At 51.5% G+C, this 16,916-nt stretch overlaps 4 protein-coding genes across 4 annotated transcripts; 2 read left to right on the forward strand and 2 right to left on the reverse strand.

The window, feature by feature from the left end:
• Positions 1-3,813: 3,813 nt before the first annotated feature.
• MAA_00694 (transcription factor AbaA) lies at positions 3,814-6,616 on the reverse strand (the record flags this gene model as incomplete). Its single annotated transcript, XM_007818692.2, has 3 exons — positions 3,814-5,813; positions 5,896-6,126; positions 6,190-6,616. 3 exons carry the CDS (start codon positions 6,614-6,616, stop codon positions 3,814-3,816), a joined length of 2,658 nt encoding a protein of 885 aa, XP_007816883.2.
• Positions 6,617-7,594: 978 nt separating this feature from the next.
• Positions 7,595-10,430, reverse strand: MAA_00693 (RNA recognition motif domain protein; the record flags this gene model as incomplete). Its single annotated transcript, XM_007818691.1, has 3 exons — positions 7,595-9,091; positions 9,339-10,136; positions 10,200-10,430. The coding sequence occupies 3 exons, from the start codon at positions 10,428-10,430 to the stop codon at positions 7,595-7,597; spliced, it is 2,526 nt and encodes an 841-aa protein (XP_007816882.1).
• A 3,092-nt stretch (positions 10,431-13,522) lies between these two features.
• Positions 13,523-13,921, forward strand: MAA_00692 (uncharacterized protein; the record flags this gene model as incomplete). The annotated part of the gene is made up of 1 exon (XM_007818690.1): positions 13,523-13,921. The coding sequence occupies one exon, from the start codon at positions 13,523-13,525 to the stop codon at positions 13,919-13,921; it is 399 nt and encodes a 132-aa protein (XP_007816881.1).
• Positions 13,922-15,297: 1,376 nt separating this feature from the next.
• On the forward strand, positions 15,298-16,227 carry MAA_00691 (hscarg dehydrogenase; the record flags this gene model as incomplete). Its single annotated transcript, XM_007818689.1, has 1 exon — positions 15,298-16,227. One exon carries the CDS (start codon positions 15,298-15,300, stop codon positions 16,225-16,227), a length of 930 nt encoding a protein of 309 aa, XP_007816880.1.
• Positions 16,228-16,916: the final 689 nt, after the last annotated feature.

A 16,916-nucleotide genomic window follows, 5' to 3' on the forward strand; every position in this document is an offset into this window, starting at 1 on the left:
CGTGGTTGACGCGGCGGGACGTGGCGGGACGTAACGAGACGTAACGGGGTATATCCTGAATTTGGTGTCTTTCTATAAGTCTGGCGTGAGCCAAGATGTGTTTTCTTTCCAAGTAGATGCAACTCTAGATGCAAATGAGAGTCTGCCTGTCTGGGGCTAAACTGTTGAAATGCTCGCAAAGGTATATTTTCTCGCCGGGAGAAAATCGAGAATCGAAAATTTTCAAGAAACAGAGGTAGAATAGTCGACCAAAAAAACAAAATGTTATTTTCCTGGCGGTAAGAATCGAAAATGGTGTGGTATAAATCGATCAAAATGATGGGAGGTTGTCGAAAGTAATCAAGAGGTCCCGCGGCCGGCAAGAAGTACTTGAGCGCTCACGGTCATGGACGGCGTTGTTGATTGTGCGCTCTGAACACAGGATGAGGAAGACTTGAAGAAGAAAAAAAAGCAAGGGGCTAAACAAACAAGAAGAAGAATAAAGAACAAGACTCAGAGCTGGGTGTTTTTGTCAAAACATTGAAGTGAACAGCAGGCCGTTGACAGTTGGCAGATCCACCAGCCAGCTGGTGTGCCCGGTGTGTGCAAGGCCCAAGCAGCAATGTGAATAAACGGGAAACTTTGTCGTTGTATGGTCTATTGGGACTGACGAATGGTGCAGGTTTGTTTGTTGAATCAATGGTCGAGGAGAATGAGTAATTGCAATCGCTGTGCCTGAACTGGGCGGGAACACTGAATGAGAAGCCAAAGGCCAAACAAAGAGTCAAAGTGCAAAGCCGCAAGAAAATCCTCAGCCACCGGACCAGAACACAAGGAGACTAGGAGAAAGAAGAAGAAGAGCTCGGTGAGTTGGCCATTCACCATTGATGCGTACGGCTTGGGCTTTTTACCGAGCCATGGCGACTATTGTATACCAAGTCAAGCGGTGTTGGTTCACGACAGACAATGACCGGGGGAGCCATGGCCTGACCGGAGAGTCGGCAGGTCGGACAGCATCTTGGCACAGAACAAGAGAAAATAGACACAGGTTTCATGGGGAGAGAGGCTGTTTTCTGCATGCAGGTTCGGTCGTTAGATGCGAACAGGCCGAGCCATCGCCGTTGCGCCAGAGTCTGCCGGGCGGATGGTGGTTCTAAACAGTCGAGGCAGCACGGTGGCCTATCGTTGCCTGGGATGACAGCAAATACCGCACGCCGCAGACCGTACAGGCCGCGGCCAGGTCGCGGTCAAAGGTGAAAGGTCCAAAGGGGGCATGAAGAGCAAGGCTAGAGTTCTGCAAATCTGCAAGACGCACGCACCCGAAGGCTGCACATGTTTCAAGGCGATGCCTGCACCACCAGCTGCCTCGCTCCTGCCCAAACAACCCGCTGGCCAATCCAATGGTGCCGCCCAACCCCAACACCGCCCCACCACGCGCCTAACGCTGCACTCGTGGGCCGTTCACCGTTGCGAACCGGCGCCTCTGCCGGCCCACGACTGGCTGTCATTCGTCCATCGTCCGAGGCCTTGCGCTTGATCGTGAAACTGGCCCTCATGGAGTCATGCCTGCCATGCCGTTTCTCTCTCTGCTCTTCGTCCCCTGCTCCCGGTATTCATCAAACATCCCATATCCCAGGCCGTGCTGTCAAAGGGTCGCATGCCTGCGACCTTCTCTTTCGCCCATTGTTTCCCTTTCACAAAACATGCGCCCTTGTCACAACATGCACGACACAAACCGCTTGCTCTCGCTCACACACAATTCTTTGTGCAAATCCTTGTGTAAGAGCAAGCGCCGGCCGTACCTTTGACCAACGTCACTTTGTGTTTTCTTTTCGCTCTTCATGCGACATGCTGCAGGAGAGTCATCTGAAACGGCAGCATCCGTGTTCCTGAAGACGATATCTTGTGCGGTGCGGATAGATGTGCAACGCAACAATGGTGACCTTTATCATTACGGAGCAACAATCAAGCACCGCCTTTTGAAATATCCGGTCCTTTTCTCCCTCTGGTAGTCACAGCTTGAACACACTTCTTTCACAAAGACGAAGCTCCTTCGATACGCTAACTGGACAATATGCGAGGACACAATGACAGCTAAACCAGACGCGACGCCAACAAAACCCGCAGCTCTGTGCCTAACCAGCATACTTATAAGGGAGGTCATGGCTATGCATGAAGCTGCAGATGACTGGAATTCGCCAGAGGGGCCATGATGAATAAGGGTTCTTCCTCGAGTGTAGCCATGTCACCCGACTGCTCGCCACCAGTCCGTCAACACAGTATTCAAACAAACCACGTTCAAGCCCTGCCTTATTAGCGGTGAGAATAATCCATATATCCAACCCGCCCAATTTCCGCGCATACCTGCTCCGAAGCGACAACCCCAGTCCCACGCTGGAAATCAACACAACAAGCAGCCAAACAAGGCCGTAATAACTAAACACGAAGGATGAACCCGTTTGTCGTCTTCATATCGGACCTCGATACGATAACCACACATCGCCTTCTCTCACCAAACACCCCGTCCACTCGCAGCGTCGAGGTTGTATCGGCAGGGCCACTTACATACCTCGAATTAGCAGAACATGCCATGTACCCGTTCAACCCGGCCCGTAAACACCAAGCATTGCCACCAACGAAAAAATAAACAACAAACAAACAATTCCATTTTTCCAATACACTCCATCTCAAGGAAACATGCGCCCTGAAATGCAAGCAACTGCAGCTCACAGCCCTTTGCCCGCCCTGAAGTCCAATAGTCAGCTGCACTCGCAGCCCCCTTTTCGCCGCCCTCGCGCGCGCCCACGACGTCGGCAGCCCAGCATTCCTCAGCGTCGCCCCCATCAACACAATGCCCATCTACGCACAAAGAATGCAAAATTTCCAACGGGCCGTATTTCTGCCCGAACCCAGAATTCCAGTCGTCATTGTTGCTTCCTGCCGCATTCCCCTTGCCTTTTGGCCACAAACCCACCAGCGGTCCGTTGTTTGCTGCCGCCAGCACCATTGTCCACTGCGTCATGTTGTTGTATTTCCTGAAATCCATGTACTACAAAAATATTGGCAGAGCTCACCAATCGTTTTACATGGGCAGAGCCGCTCGTGTTAGTCAAAGTGCTTAATTAAAGTAAAGTGCTTGCATGTGGCGGCGCGTTTCGCGTCACGCCTGCTGCACGACATGTCTCTCTCTCTCTCCGCACTGCAGCTCATCAGCCCTCTCCATCCCTCCCTTGACGGGCCCCAGGGGCTTTCTTTGTCTGTGCGGGTTCCTGGTTCCTGCGTCCGCTCCACCTGTTGAAGAATACAAAAGTAAACCAAAATAGTCTCGCCTCGAGGGTGCCCTTGTCTAGGAGGGCGTGGAGATAAGGCAGGGGTTCCGAATATTGGATTGAACTTTGTCCTATGCTCCCCCGCCAAGCTGCCTAGTTGGCAACTCCCGAGTTTCGTAATACGTCACAGGCCCGGCGGGGGTTGGTTGGTTGTCTTGATGACCGCGAAACAAACACTCGCATCAAGCAGCATATGGGTGGGCAAGTACTATCATGAAAAAAAATGAAAAAAATGAAAAAAAAAAAAAAAAAACAGACTTGTTTCAAAATTGTTCATAGCTCAAAGGTCTAAGTATGTGGTATTATTATCATCATCCCATCAAAATAATTAGTAGAGAAACAAGACCATATCCTATCGTAAGAATACGCCTCCAGCGCCCATGACGAAATTGTTCCACCCAACACCAAAATTAATACACATTTCCATACAAATTTCACCACGTCTTGTGACACATGCGTCCCTATGCCAGATAGGGCGCCTACATTAGTTTCACATCAATCGTCATCACCATCCAGCAGTGACGGGCACATGAACGTCCATAGTCTCTCTCCGTCTCTTGAGGGGCCGGGGGCTCGCACCTCGCTCGTGGGAGCTGGGCGCTGCTCCTGCAGATAGGGGCCAATGGGGAGGAGCCCACATGGCACCGTGATGATCTCCCGCATGGGATTCAACCTTGGTATTTGGTCCCCATTCTGCCGTGGCGCTGCCTGGTGCCGAAGCTGCTGCAGACCAGCCGTCTAGGGCAGACATGTCCCATCCTTGCATGTTGCTGGTATCCACGCCAGAGTTGTCGTAGACGAGCTGGTTGGGGAGTTCGAGCGAGGTGCTGGCAGTCATGTAAGAGTTGACCGCTGTGTTGATTGGCTTCACCTCGGAGAAGGACTGCTGTCCATCGAAGAAAGGCTGGTTGTTGTTGCCAAGGGCTGTTGGCTGGCGCTCGTGTTGCGGTGGCGGACCGGTCGTTGGGAGGAATGCTACTCCATTGTTCGGCCCCAGGTTGCCATCAAACGAGCCACTTCTGGTATCAAAGCTGGCACTACGAGCATCAAAACTCCCGCTTCGGCTGTCAAAATTTCCCGTGGGATATGCTGGGGGCAGAGTTGCCGTTGGTGGTGGCGTGGCTAGTCCGTTGGAGAATGAATCAAAAAGCCCGATGCTGTTGTTGGGAGTTTGCAGAGGCGGGACATGTGGCACGTGAGGCGCGCTGCTGCCTTGGTCCCAAGAGTTGAAAGTCTCATTCATTGCTGCTGTCAAGTGCTGGTGGATGGTGGGAGTTGGCGACATGAGAGCATCTCTAGAGACGTTTGCCGTTGGATAGACCAGCGCCTTTTGCTGATGGTACCGGGACATTGGGTCATTGATAGTCAGCCATCGCCAGGTAGTCCCAGCAGGCTTGAAGACCGGGTTGTACTTGTGCCACTGATTGGTCGTGTTGAATCTCCAAAAGATGATTGCCTGGCGAGTCCACTGCGTAGAATCGGGCGCGCAAGACCAGAGCTCCTGGTACATGGCCACCTTGCAAATCAAGTCGCTGCCAGTCGGTTCTCGGCGAGTCCACGAGGCAGCGTCGCCTTCATCCTCGGAGCGCTTGCGCTTGCTACCAGCTCTCTCGAGTTCCTTCTTGCCGTCGCCATCGGCATACTTGCGTCGCTTCTCCTTCAGGCGCTGGTGCTCAACATCGGGATATTGCACCGCCATGCTAAGAATGCTGGCCCACTCCACTGCAGGGAAAGGAACGTGAATATCCTGACGAGGGCGGGTGTGGCACTCGCACTCCGCCTTGGAATCGCTGCATCCACGGCGGTGGATTCCGCTGTCATTCGTGTAAACACCATGCTTGCCCTCATCGCTGTGGAGCTCTGCGGGTCTCGTAAGGCGTGTGATGCACTTCCACCGATGGTTCTGCAGAGCAGGCTGTGTAATAGCAACCTCGACAAACCCCGTGAGCTCCGATCCAGAGGGGAACTTGGCATGTTCGTGCAATTCCAGAGTGGCGCACATCTCTAGCAGCAAGCACTCCTCGTCTCTAGAGGGAAGCTCGAGAGTCTCATACATGGCAGGGGCATCATGCTGCCATCGCCGGGTCACAGACTTGGCGCAGGCGGACGTGGTTCGGTCAAGAGATCGAGTGTACTCGTGCAAAAGGACATCCTTGCCAAGGACGTTGGGACTGTCGTCACAGTTGGTGTACTTATTCAAGTGAGGGAAGGACGCTTGGTCCAGGGGGGTATCATGAACATCGTAGGCAACATCATCCCGAATCTTGATATCAGAAGACGAGACAAAAATCTCACACGTCTTCGGTCGTGTGCAGATGGATGACTGCAAGGCCAGAAGCTGGGAGAAGTACTCATAGTTGGGTTTGACATCGGGAACTCGGCCCTCTGCCAGAGCCGTAAGAACAGGGTTCGACTTGAATGACTCCTGCTCTTCTTCGTCATAGCAGTCATCCGAGTTTGTCGAGCCAGGCTCCTTCTTTTCCTCTGACGGGAACAAAAAGTGGACTGCGACGACTGGGTTAGTATCCCTCATCTCCCATAGGCAGGCACAGTTTGCAAAGAATGTATGCCAAGACGCTCAACTTACAGCAACGAAGATCTTCGAAAAACTTCTTCACCACTTGCATATGGCTGGACACTTGTTTGCGTCCCATCTGTTCGATGCTTTCATTACTATTGTCGATTCGGAAAATCTCCTTGCTCCCCAAGAGAGCAATGCAAATCACAAAGATGTACTCGCTGATCAGCATGTTGCGGCCGTGGAGTTTGCCTCCCATGGAGAACTTGCGGCGGCCCATGTGAGGCATGAGCAGTACAGCTGACGACGGCTATTAGCGGACTGAATTCAAAGTCTGCATCAAGCAGCAGGGCAACCACTTACAGTCGACGAAGGCATCTTCAAGCTCCGGTCGACGCCAGACGCCACCCTTGTCCTTTTGGGTATCTTTGTGAGCCTGCCTGTTACGATACTGGCGAAAAGCTGGCCAGAAGTAGAGGGGATTGACGGAAGTCTTGGGCCTCCTCTGAAAACGAGCCTGTTGACGAGGAGTCGGAACTCTGTAAAGGCAATCGAGGGATTGTGAAGGAACCATGGGAGCAGGAATAGTGGTTTGCATAGATGGTGCTAAGGCCACCTGATTCTGATAACAAGAGACTAAGCCATTAAAGCTGTGGGATTGAGCATTGCCAGTGGACTCTCGAAGAGGTAGTCTGCCATTATGGATACTACGTCTGGTATCAACATAGTCTGGTGACTGTGAGTAACGCTGTGATGACAGCACTGGTCTTGGCTGAAAGAGTGAAGACATTGTAACTGCAAAGGCAAAAAAAAGAGTGGCACAAGGAATGTCGATGAGACGCAACGAACGAGAACCAAGCCCGCTGAAGCTGCAAAAATGCCTCGCACAATGGCAACCAAAGTTGGAGTGGGAAGAGGAAGAGCGAGTTGGAGAGGACAAGATATGTAGAGAGGAATTTTGGGATGTGGAATGGTGGTCTAAATGTATGATCTGAGGAGAGTGATGGGTTCGACTGGAACGAAGCTCTATTTCCCGGGAGGATCTAAGACTGTATAAATCCAAGACCTATAGGTGGAGGACAACAAGCTCCAGCGGATCATATTGACAAAGGGTTGACAGAGCTACCCATCCTTTTCTCGCCCCTCAACCTAAATATCAAGATCTATCTACACAGCGCCCAGCAAGGCAGGGGGGGGATGGGATGGAGGAGGCGCCTGGGGTGTCCAGGCAGTGGGGGATGGGTCTTAGTCGGCACCCATGTCTGCGACCGAAAGAGACGAGAGCTCCGGCCAATGAAGGTCTTGTCGTAAAACCCAACGGGCACATGGTAGCTAAAGTGTCTGCAGCGGCCTGCATCGAGGGCGTTGGGACGCAAGGGAGGGTTGAGCGGGTCCAGCACACCAAGGCCCGTCATGGCCTCTTGGAGAGACACACCTTCAGAGAGGTGTTGTCCAGGCGGCCGCCGGTATGCGAAAGAGATTGCCATCAGACAAACAGACAATTTCACAGCCGTCTACTCCGAAAATCGAATTCTTGGTTTCTCCGACTCGGCTCATCAACACGCCATGTTTGTTGTCGGCCAGGCTCGCCATTTCGTGCGTCCAGGCCGCTCGTCGAAGCGCACACTGCCCCTTCCCAAGGGAGACCGCCCAGAAAGCCTGGGCTAGTGACGATAGGGCAGAAAATTGATCAACTATAGGCGCTGTACTGTCCGGTGCTGCATCCGCAGGCGGCAGCCAAATAGTATTGCTCTGCCTCCTTGTTACACTAAGTGTCGAATTCCTCCTCGTCGTTGCCAATAGTGACCCTTTTCCTCCCTCCGCCTGTAAGTCGCTGAAGGGCTACTTTATTGACTTGGCCCCCTACTTTGCGCTGCATCTTCTCGATTTCTTCCTCAGCATCAACCGCCTCGGCCTCTGCAAAATCTAGTACTAGGCGGCGCCCGAGAAGATGAGTATCCTTGAGCGCATTTAGCGCGTTCTCCGCTTCTCGAGGAGTAACAAAGTCGGCAAATGCAAAGCCTCTTGCGGTAAAGTCTGCCTTTTTCGGAACGCGGACAGATCTAAGCTGGCCGTACGTCCCGAACAGTGACCGGACATCTTTTTTTGTGGCTTGGAAAGGCAAGTTCTTAATGACGATCTTGGTCCTCTGGGCCGCCGCCTTCTTCGCTCGATCTTCTCGCCGTCGTTCTTCGGCCGCATCTTGGCCCTTATGTGACGCTTTCACGCCCAGAGTGTGACCATCCAGTACGTGCCCATCCATTGCCTTGAGAGCTGCCTGAGCCTGGGTCTTAGATCGAAACTCAGCAAAACCAAACCCCATGCTAAGCGTTTGGCCTGGTTTCTTGGGATCCATTTTCGTCTTGACTCTTGCTGACACGAATCCGTCGAGAGACTCGAAAGCCTCAGCCAGCCTGCTAGTGGTTGTGGCAAAGTTTAAATTGCGGATAAACAGAGACGTCGTTTCCACCTCTTCCGCCTTATCACCGCTTGACAGCAAGTCGCTGACGGTAAACTTTCGCACCCCTGTTGCCTGCTGATCGGTTGCCCGGCTGGTCTGCTCCGAGATATCTCCTCTGAGCAAATCCTTGGGCGCCTTCTCCAGGAAAAGTACACTATCCTTGATTCGTCTGTATGCAAGCTTACCGAAAGCGGCCTTTGCATGGTTTGCTTGTGCGAACTGGACAATAGCAATAGTGCCCGTTGGGGGCATGAGAACTCTAAGGACTTGGCCATGCTCCTCAAACATTTTGCGAAGCTCCTCCATCGTAGTCCCGAATGGAAAGTTCTTTACCAAGATGGTGGTATCACCCCGCCTCTGCGACTTGAAGGCGTCCAGATCCACCCCATTGGCCGCAAAATAAGCCTTTGTCTCTTGGATGACTGTAGTCTCTGCAATGGCCTGCTTGATGGCGGCATCAGCCGATGTAGGATCAAGCAGCTCGGATTTTGAGACACCCAGTCGGCTGGCAATAGAGGCGTTGACAGCATCCTGGCTCATGTAAAGGGAGTTCCAGTTGAAGCTGCTGGAAGCTGCCTCTGCTTTCTTACGTATCATGTTTTGTTTCTTCAGAGGCATCTTAGATATGCCAAACTCATCCAACCCCTGCTCCCGTTTTGCATCGGCTGGAATGATGTGGAGGATACGCCCTTGAAAGGTCACCCCATCCAGTGCCTGGAATGCCCGGACCGCGTCAGATGAATTTGTAAAAAGCACCATAGCAAAGCCCTTTGTTGCCCCGGCAGCAGTCAATGGCAAATGAACCTGGACCAAGAATAAGATTAGTTTTCATGTGTGTCGTGGGGACAAAAATAACCAAAGGCTCCATCCAACATGGCTGTGTGTAATCAAAATATAGGCTCAGAAATCGAAGCATCTACTAAAATATTCGCCCAGGTTCACATCATATACCGAGGTATAAGCTGTCCCTATCATGGGGTTCATCATTGCGCCTTTTCGGGGAGGAAGTCATGGCGGGTGGAGTGGATCGGATTTGATTTTACCCACGTACCTCTTGGAGTGTCCCGAACTTATCAAATGTCTCCCGTATATCATCTTCAGTGGCGCTGTAAGGAAGGTTCCGGACGAAAAGCCGAGACGTGCGAGAGATGGCGCTAACAGCATCTTCCGTCGCAGTCTCCTTGCTCGTCGCCACATCAGTTGTTGTGCCAGGTGTCACCTCATCGGAGGAATGCGACGATAATCTGTCATTCTCCATGTCTTGCTCTGTGGTAGCATCCACCGGGTTTAGCACTGCTCCAGAGGCAAGGTCATCAGGATCAACTAGATCCAGCAGTCTATTAGTCCGAGATCGCAACCAATCGTCGTCAGTTGCGCCAGTTGCCGATGGACCTTGATCAGTCATCTCTGAATCAATTGCTTCAGCCTTGTTCTCACCAGCCTCCTTGATATTATCTTTGGGAGTCCTCTCATCCCTTGGTGGCGGTTGTCGAGCAACGTTGTCTGACTTGTCCTGGCGGGGCTCTATCCTTCTTGATTTCTCTGTTCTCGACGGGATTTGCTCATACTCGTCATCACTTTCCCCCTCTGGGACAGCGACCTCTCCGTGACTGAACGCATGATCTGCTCCAACGGCAGCATTCGAGTCATCGGCAACGGCGCCTTCTCGACCAGACCTCATGACCTGGAGGAACTCCCGCAGCCTTGGATCAGCAGTCTCTTGTTCCTCTCGCTTCCGCTTCTTCGTGTTTACATCATGATCAGAAGCTGACCTCGGAGCAGTATGATCTTCGGGAGCACCGAGGTTACAGGAACCACTGTGTCCTTTTCTCGAGGCTAGGTCTGAGATCTAACATTCCATCAGCGACCATTACGATGGATGGCAGGCAACACGAGACATAGGGGGGCTTACGGGTCGTGCAGTCTCGACTGATATTCTAGACATGCGAATGTAGGATCGGTTGAAGTATTTGACAGCGCCAGCTGCGTCATGCGCACTCTTGTAGCCCACATATCCTATCCGGCGCTGGGGGATTAATTTGACGTCCGTGATCTCTCGATTTCCGGCGGAGAAATGTTTACGGAACTCGGCCTCCGTGATGTTGGGGGGCAGGCCCTTGATAAAAATTCGGGAAGTAGACATGATTGTGATTATGAGGAGGAGAATGTCGTTAGGTAGGCTGAGTATCAAGTCATGCTGTTGGTGTCCGCCCGCAGACAGCCTGATGATGGTGAGGAGGAATAGACGAAGCAGCGGGTCAAAAAAAAAAAGTTTCGTTCTTATCGTGGTCGGGTATCGGTGCTGCCCCTTGGTCCGTGCATGCAGATGTCCTACATGTGCACTCTACTCTAACCTACCCTGGAACCTGCTTTTTTCGAAAATTCAAAGGATGGGCATCGCTTCGTGACAAAGAGCGTGTCTACGCGTGTTCGTGGGTAATCAAATTGTAGTATGGAGCGGCTTCGTTCTTTTTCTCTCGGATTTAATATCCTTAAAGGTCTTTCGTAGATGTTCTGGAACAGCGGATAGATTTGCCTGCAAAGCGCATATTTCCTGTGAGATTTCATCCCTTCGCTATATTACCACCCACATAAATTACTACACATAAACGCCGACTAAAACGAGAAAAAAACAGAGCAAAAAGCTATTTCTCTATTACTATCCTAAGGAGGAAATAATCCAAAATATAATGCCTTTTAGTGCATAATTACGGAATTCCATAGTATTGTTCGACAAACAAGTCGGCTAATTCACCATAGGCAGAAGTGGCTCATAATAGTAAATAACGTTTTGAAAGTCATCAATCGCATCGGTGAGATGGCCGAGTTGGTCATGGCGTCAGGTTAAGGTTACCTTAACACCAGCTTCCTGATGGAGCAATCCTCCTGGGTTCGAGTCCCAGTCTCATCATCTATTTTTCCACCTGGGTGGTTTTTTTTATACTTTTTTGCTACTTGCCCTTATGAGTAGGTATATACTAGCAATATTTATTTTTGACAGTGCATGTTATTCAGGACGTGAAAATACCGATTGGCCATATATTTCAAGTGTCGGTATACATGAGGCTATTTGTAAATTACTATCACAGTCGTAACCTGCTACTTCTGAGAGATTTTGGCCATAAATTAGTAAACATGCCGGCAGAAAGGATAGTCACATATTTTGACCACTATGATAATAAAATACATAACTTCTGGTAAAATAATACAGCATTACACCTTGTACTTACTAGGCAGGCATTTATCCACTTGCAGATTATTCTTTGGTGCTGGCTGGAAGCGTGATTTTTTTTTTCCTGGCCCCGATATCACGACCCAGTCGATATGGACTATGAAATGGGTAGCAATAGGGCAACGACCCCACAAATGGCCGGCGCCTCCTTCCAATGTGGCGCCCTGCGTTTTTTTTTTTGCTGGTTGTGCGCTCCGGCTCTCTGTATGAGAATGGATAAGAAGCCCCGTCGCCAACAACAACATCGGGTGAGATGGCCGAGTTGGTTATGGCGTCAGGTTAAGGTCACCTTAATAACTACCAGTTTCCTGATGGAGCAATCCTCCTGGGTTCGAGTCCCAGTCTCATCAAGCAGTTTCTTTTTGTCCCTTGAAGTTCCTTCATATTTTTTTGTGCGGCAATTACCTCAACCGCGAGGCGGTTTATGAATGACCACCGTGCTTTCCCCCTTCTTTATGCGACCTTGATTCTTTTTACACTGCATACTTAAGGAATACTTGCCAATATCGTCCCGTCAATCCCGTTGACACTTCGGCAGCAGTTGCTTACCTTGTGCTTTTCGACATTACACGGACCGTGTTGGAGTATACAGAGACCGATAGATTTTTATGAGCACTGTCGTGTTTCTTCCGGCTGTTCGTGGTTTGACCTTGGGAATGACTGAATACCCAAAGCTGCGGCTTTGGTATACTATATTTCATGAAACGCGTTCCATATGCCGCTGCAGACACAAGGCTGCGTCTCTCGCTGCGGGAGGCTATCCCACGCGTCATGCCGGATCATAGGCGATAAAGGCCGCCATACTCACCTTCAATACGGCTGGATCAAATTTCGAAATTTCCTTTCAACCCGAAAGTATCACGTGGAACACCTAGTCGCTGATGGGTAGTTACACATGAACTTGATTATCGGCGTTGGGATGCGCTCAACATCGGCCTCGACCCGGGCTTTTGCCATATATATGTATACGCGAATATATATCACATCACCCCGCAGGATTAAAGTAAGGAACCAAGAGAGCCTCGGGAAGTCCTGGTTTTCAAGTCCTACAGTGCTCTTCCAATCGTATTGGCCGGTACTTGTGCGGTGGCAGCAAGTGATTAAGAACACCGAGTCAACCCTGGCATTCATGGAGTCAAAGATCCGCAGTGACGGTTCGTAATATCTGAGGTTGTACAGGCAATATCAACGGTGCTTGGACTCGGCTCTGGCGACATTAGGAGCGCCGCAGGAGATGGCAGTTTTGTCTGGCTGGACGGCAACTCTCTGGCCGCGATCCTCGTTGCTGTAGAGTGCCAGAGGGGTGACATCTCTATCTTGGCGATTGTTTCTATTACCGTCATCGCTGAAAGACGCTGTCGTTAATCCTTAGAGTTCTGCCCTGCTTCTCTCTATGAAGAGGGAGAACAGTCTCTCTCAGTGGACAACAGCCGCACCGACTTGCACTCCAGAGTTCCCCTGAACATGATCTTTTGAGACCAGTGCCGACTACAAGTCTTGTCTCTACTGCCCATTTTCCCGAAGAGGATATATGCAATGTTTGGTCTATTGTTCAGATCGGAGTGAACTGCCTTCTGCAAGGTGATGAGGAGAGGCTCTTGGTACCTATTATCGTACGCGTCCTTATGCCACAAGAGATGGAGTAGACTATCCGACAATATCGCTCGCCCATATGATCTCGCCAACATATGCATCACGTTGAGGTCCACTGGCCAGCCCAAGGCCGAGGAGCCATGTACTCGCAAGGGCCTGGTCTCCTTTCAGAAGAACCTGATGTGTGGGAAAAAAACTGTTTTCTGTTCAACATGGATGGCCCGACGGAAGCGACATTTGGCGCAGCAATCAAACAACTGGCACTGAACGAGGATGCCAGACTTGGCCAGGCAAACCCGTCTAGCAGGTTATATACACTCGATCGCAGCCATTGTCTGCTATCGCCAGGCGCAGTGGGGGAACTGTGTCTGGCGGGTATCCGAGTATTAAATGGATAGATAGATCAGCCCATGGAGAACGCAAACCGATTACTCGCCGACTCCGTCTTGCGCATTCCGACAAGGAGAATGTACAAAACGCGCGACTATGCTAACTGGGATAGCGCCTTTAGAGAGACCAGCATTAACCGCAAAGATCGGCAGATCAAGCTGCACAGCTTCCGGTTTAACCTCGACGACTTGGAAGCGCTTAGTCTCAAAGCCATCCCTGAATTTGGAGTTGCTGCTATGCTCTTTCGTGACGACCATCTACTGGCAGAGTATCATATCCCCAGCACGTTAAGAAGTGCATTGGACGAGTTGGATATCAAGACATTCGTTGGCGATGCTCTAACCCCCTCACGAAATGCCCCGGAGAATCTTTGTGTTGCCGGAAATCTCTCTTACGGCGGCAGACAAACTGGATTATAAAAAGCTTGAGCAGATGGAATATGCCAGGGCTGAGAGGTGGTAGCCTCAACGGAAGAGGATGACGGTGACCGATATTAAAGTTGAGTGCTGTCCGCGATCTGATGGCTTGACCGAGAATACCCATAGACGGAGCTCCAGGCTTTGTGGTGCTGGGCGGACATTCTATCATGCAGTTACGGCTTGCGAGGTGAATCTCTTCCCTCATCCAAGCGACATTTTTCCATCAGAAGGGTCATCGACAACCCCGTCACCTCGGACTTGGCGTCCTCGGTGGACGAGTTAACGGAGAGAGACGGCTGGGGATCAAGAACGGTCGGTGTGGCCATCGCGTCCTGACCACAAGAGAACAGGAGTTGCCTTGGAAGGGTTCTCACTCCTATATTGCCACGATCAAAGAATTAAAGCATCACCACCGGCTCCTCCTGAGTCGACGCCGACCAAATCACAGCCGGGTTCTGGCAGTCTTGCCTCCCAGGTATCGGTGTGAAGAATATATGTTATATGTCTCCTTACATGAAGAAAGCTCGAGCTTCGCACTATGGCGAATAGGTATGCAAACATTGCCCTTGAGAAGATATCGCGGGCGCTCCACCATACAATGCATCAAATCGCGCTGGGCATCGTTTCCATGGTTTTACAGGCCGAGGGCCCGACCGAGCAAGATTTGATCCTGGGAAGCCCCTACCTCGGAAGACAAGAGGAGGATATGAGCACCGTCAGGCTCTTTTCCCGCAACCATTGTCAATCCGCGGCCCGAGGCGGTCGACAATGGATGACGAAAGAGCAGCCAAAGGCACCAAACCACTCGCTGGGCAGTTTACAAACATTAAGTTGAACCAAACACAATTTGTTTAAATATGAAACCGGGTTAGCGTAGGAGATAGATAACTCCGCCTTATTTCCACCCACCATGTTCAACTCCGTCTTCATCTCGAGTCTCTAACGTTGATATACTGACAACCTTCGGCCGATGAAACGATGGGCATGGACCATGTCATGGTAGTTCCGGTAATTTTGGTGTGTTTGCATATGGACGAGGCTGACAGGCTTCACTGCATTGTTGCCGCTTACACCACTCGGTGCAAAGGTTTTTGGCGTTCTTTAGCTCAAGGTCTATTCTTAGATGACCGGAGTAACTGGCTGCAAATGTTTCCCTAATTCCGTGACGGCACTCGCGCCCTTGGAACAGGCCGCTTCTATGGCTGCTGAACTCTATTCCTGCAAAAGTCAAGATCGGTATTTAACCTGGCAACCGCCACTGCTCCAACGCTGATGCAACGTTTATACCTACCCAAAGGACAGACACAAGATTCCAGCAAAATCATCATCAACTTCGCTTGGCATTAGGCTCTCCCTCAATCATCAATATACACACAATGAGCAAACTCCTCGTGGTATTCGGGGCCACAGGTAACCAGGGCGGGTCGGTCATCAACTCGGTCCTCGACGATGCGACTCTTCGCCAGGAATACAAAATCCGAGCAGTAACCCGCGACGCATCCACGGCGGCAGCACAGCATCTCCTGCAAAAGGACATCGAGGTCGTCACAGGCAACGCCGACGACACACCATCGGTCGAGAAAGCCCTCCAAGGCGCACACACAGTATACTTTCTCACCGCCACCATCTACGACAGCATGCTGCAAGAGCGAGAGATTTCGCAGGGTCGGCGTATCGCCGATGCCGCCGTGGCCGTGGGCGCAAAGTATCTCATCTTCAGCACGCTGCCCTCCATCAAGGAGAACTCGGGCGGCAGGTATAACAAGGGAGGGCATTTCGACTGCAAAACCCAGGTCGAGAAATACATACGGACACTGCCGGTCAAGAGCGCCTTCTTCGCGCCGGGCTCCTTCATGCAGAATTTCGCAACAAACCTGCGGCCCAACGCCACCGACGATGGCACCTACGTGCTCGCCACCGTTGCTTCTCCCGCCACAAAGTTGCCGCTCATAGACATCACCGAGACGGGCAAGTACGTCTCTGCGATCTTGGCGAACCCGGACGCGTTTCAAGGCAAAACTCTCTGTGCGGCCACGGGGCTGTACACAATGGAGGAAATCGTGGGCATCATTAGCAGGAGTACCGGCAAGACTGTTGCTTACAGGCAGCTGCCGGAAGACGCGTTTCGGAAGTTCTTGCCTCCAGCCATGGGGGATTACATTGTGCATATGCTGTTGTATATACAGGACTTTGGATACTACGGCGAGAATACGGAGGAGCTGGTGGCTTGGGCGGCGGGCCAGGCTCGGGGGAAGCTGCACAGTTTGGAGGACTACCTCGCGGAAAACCCGTTGGAGCTGAACTAGGCGGCGTTGTATAATCTGTAATGAGAAGGAGTTGCTGATAATTGAAGAGGAGAAGAAAATAGAAAAAAGAAAAAAAATCAATAGCGGTGATGCCCATACAAGCCATCAGACTCCATCCCAGTTCCCGTGTGGAGACGCGGGAGTTGCCAGGATTAATGTTCCTCAATGTTCGGCTGTTCGTCCCACATGGCTCAAGCCAACTTGGAGCTTTGTTTACTCGCGCCGTCCAGCTCGAGACCTTGCCATCTCCAACACAACAACGTTGAATACAACAACCGACATCCCGCCTGTGACCGAACGATCCAGCATCCAACGCCATCCCGCCCCGACCATCGCGGCTACCGACCAGTGCGTGTGTCCCCTTTACTGCAACTCCGTAACGCATCTGCCCATTACACAAATAGGGGTCAGTCCTTGGTCCAATGTCCCCAAAGCTCAAACCTGGCCTATGCATCACGCCTCCCTGATGGCAAGACTCCAACCGCCCGAATCAGGGGGCATGCACACTTTCCGAAGGGCCATTTAGTGCTGAGACTCTAGCACAGGAACACGACGCGCAAAACGAAGAAGAAAAAAACACGCGACGCGACATATCCCCCCACCTTGCGTCGAAATGGCGGACAAGCAGGCAGAAACTCCCGCTCCCCGGGAGAAGCTCGAAGGTGCGACGAGCCCGTCCCCAGTGATGG

The sequence above is a fragment of the Metarhizium robertsii genome, assembly GCF_000187425.2.
Source record: "Metarhizium robertsii ARSEF 23 chromosome Unknown MAA_Scf_7, whole genome shotgun sequence".
NCBI lineage: Eukaryota > Fungi > Ascomycota > Sordariomycetes > Hypocreales > Clavicipitaceae > Metarhizium > Metarhizium robertsii.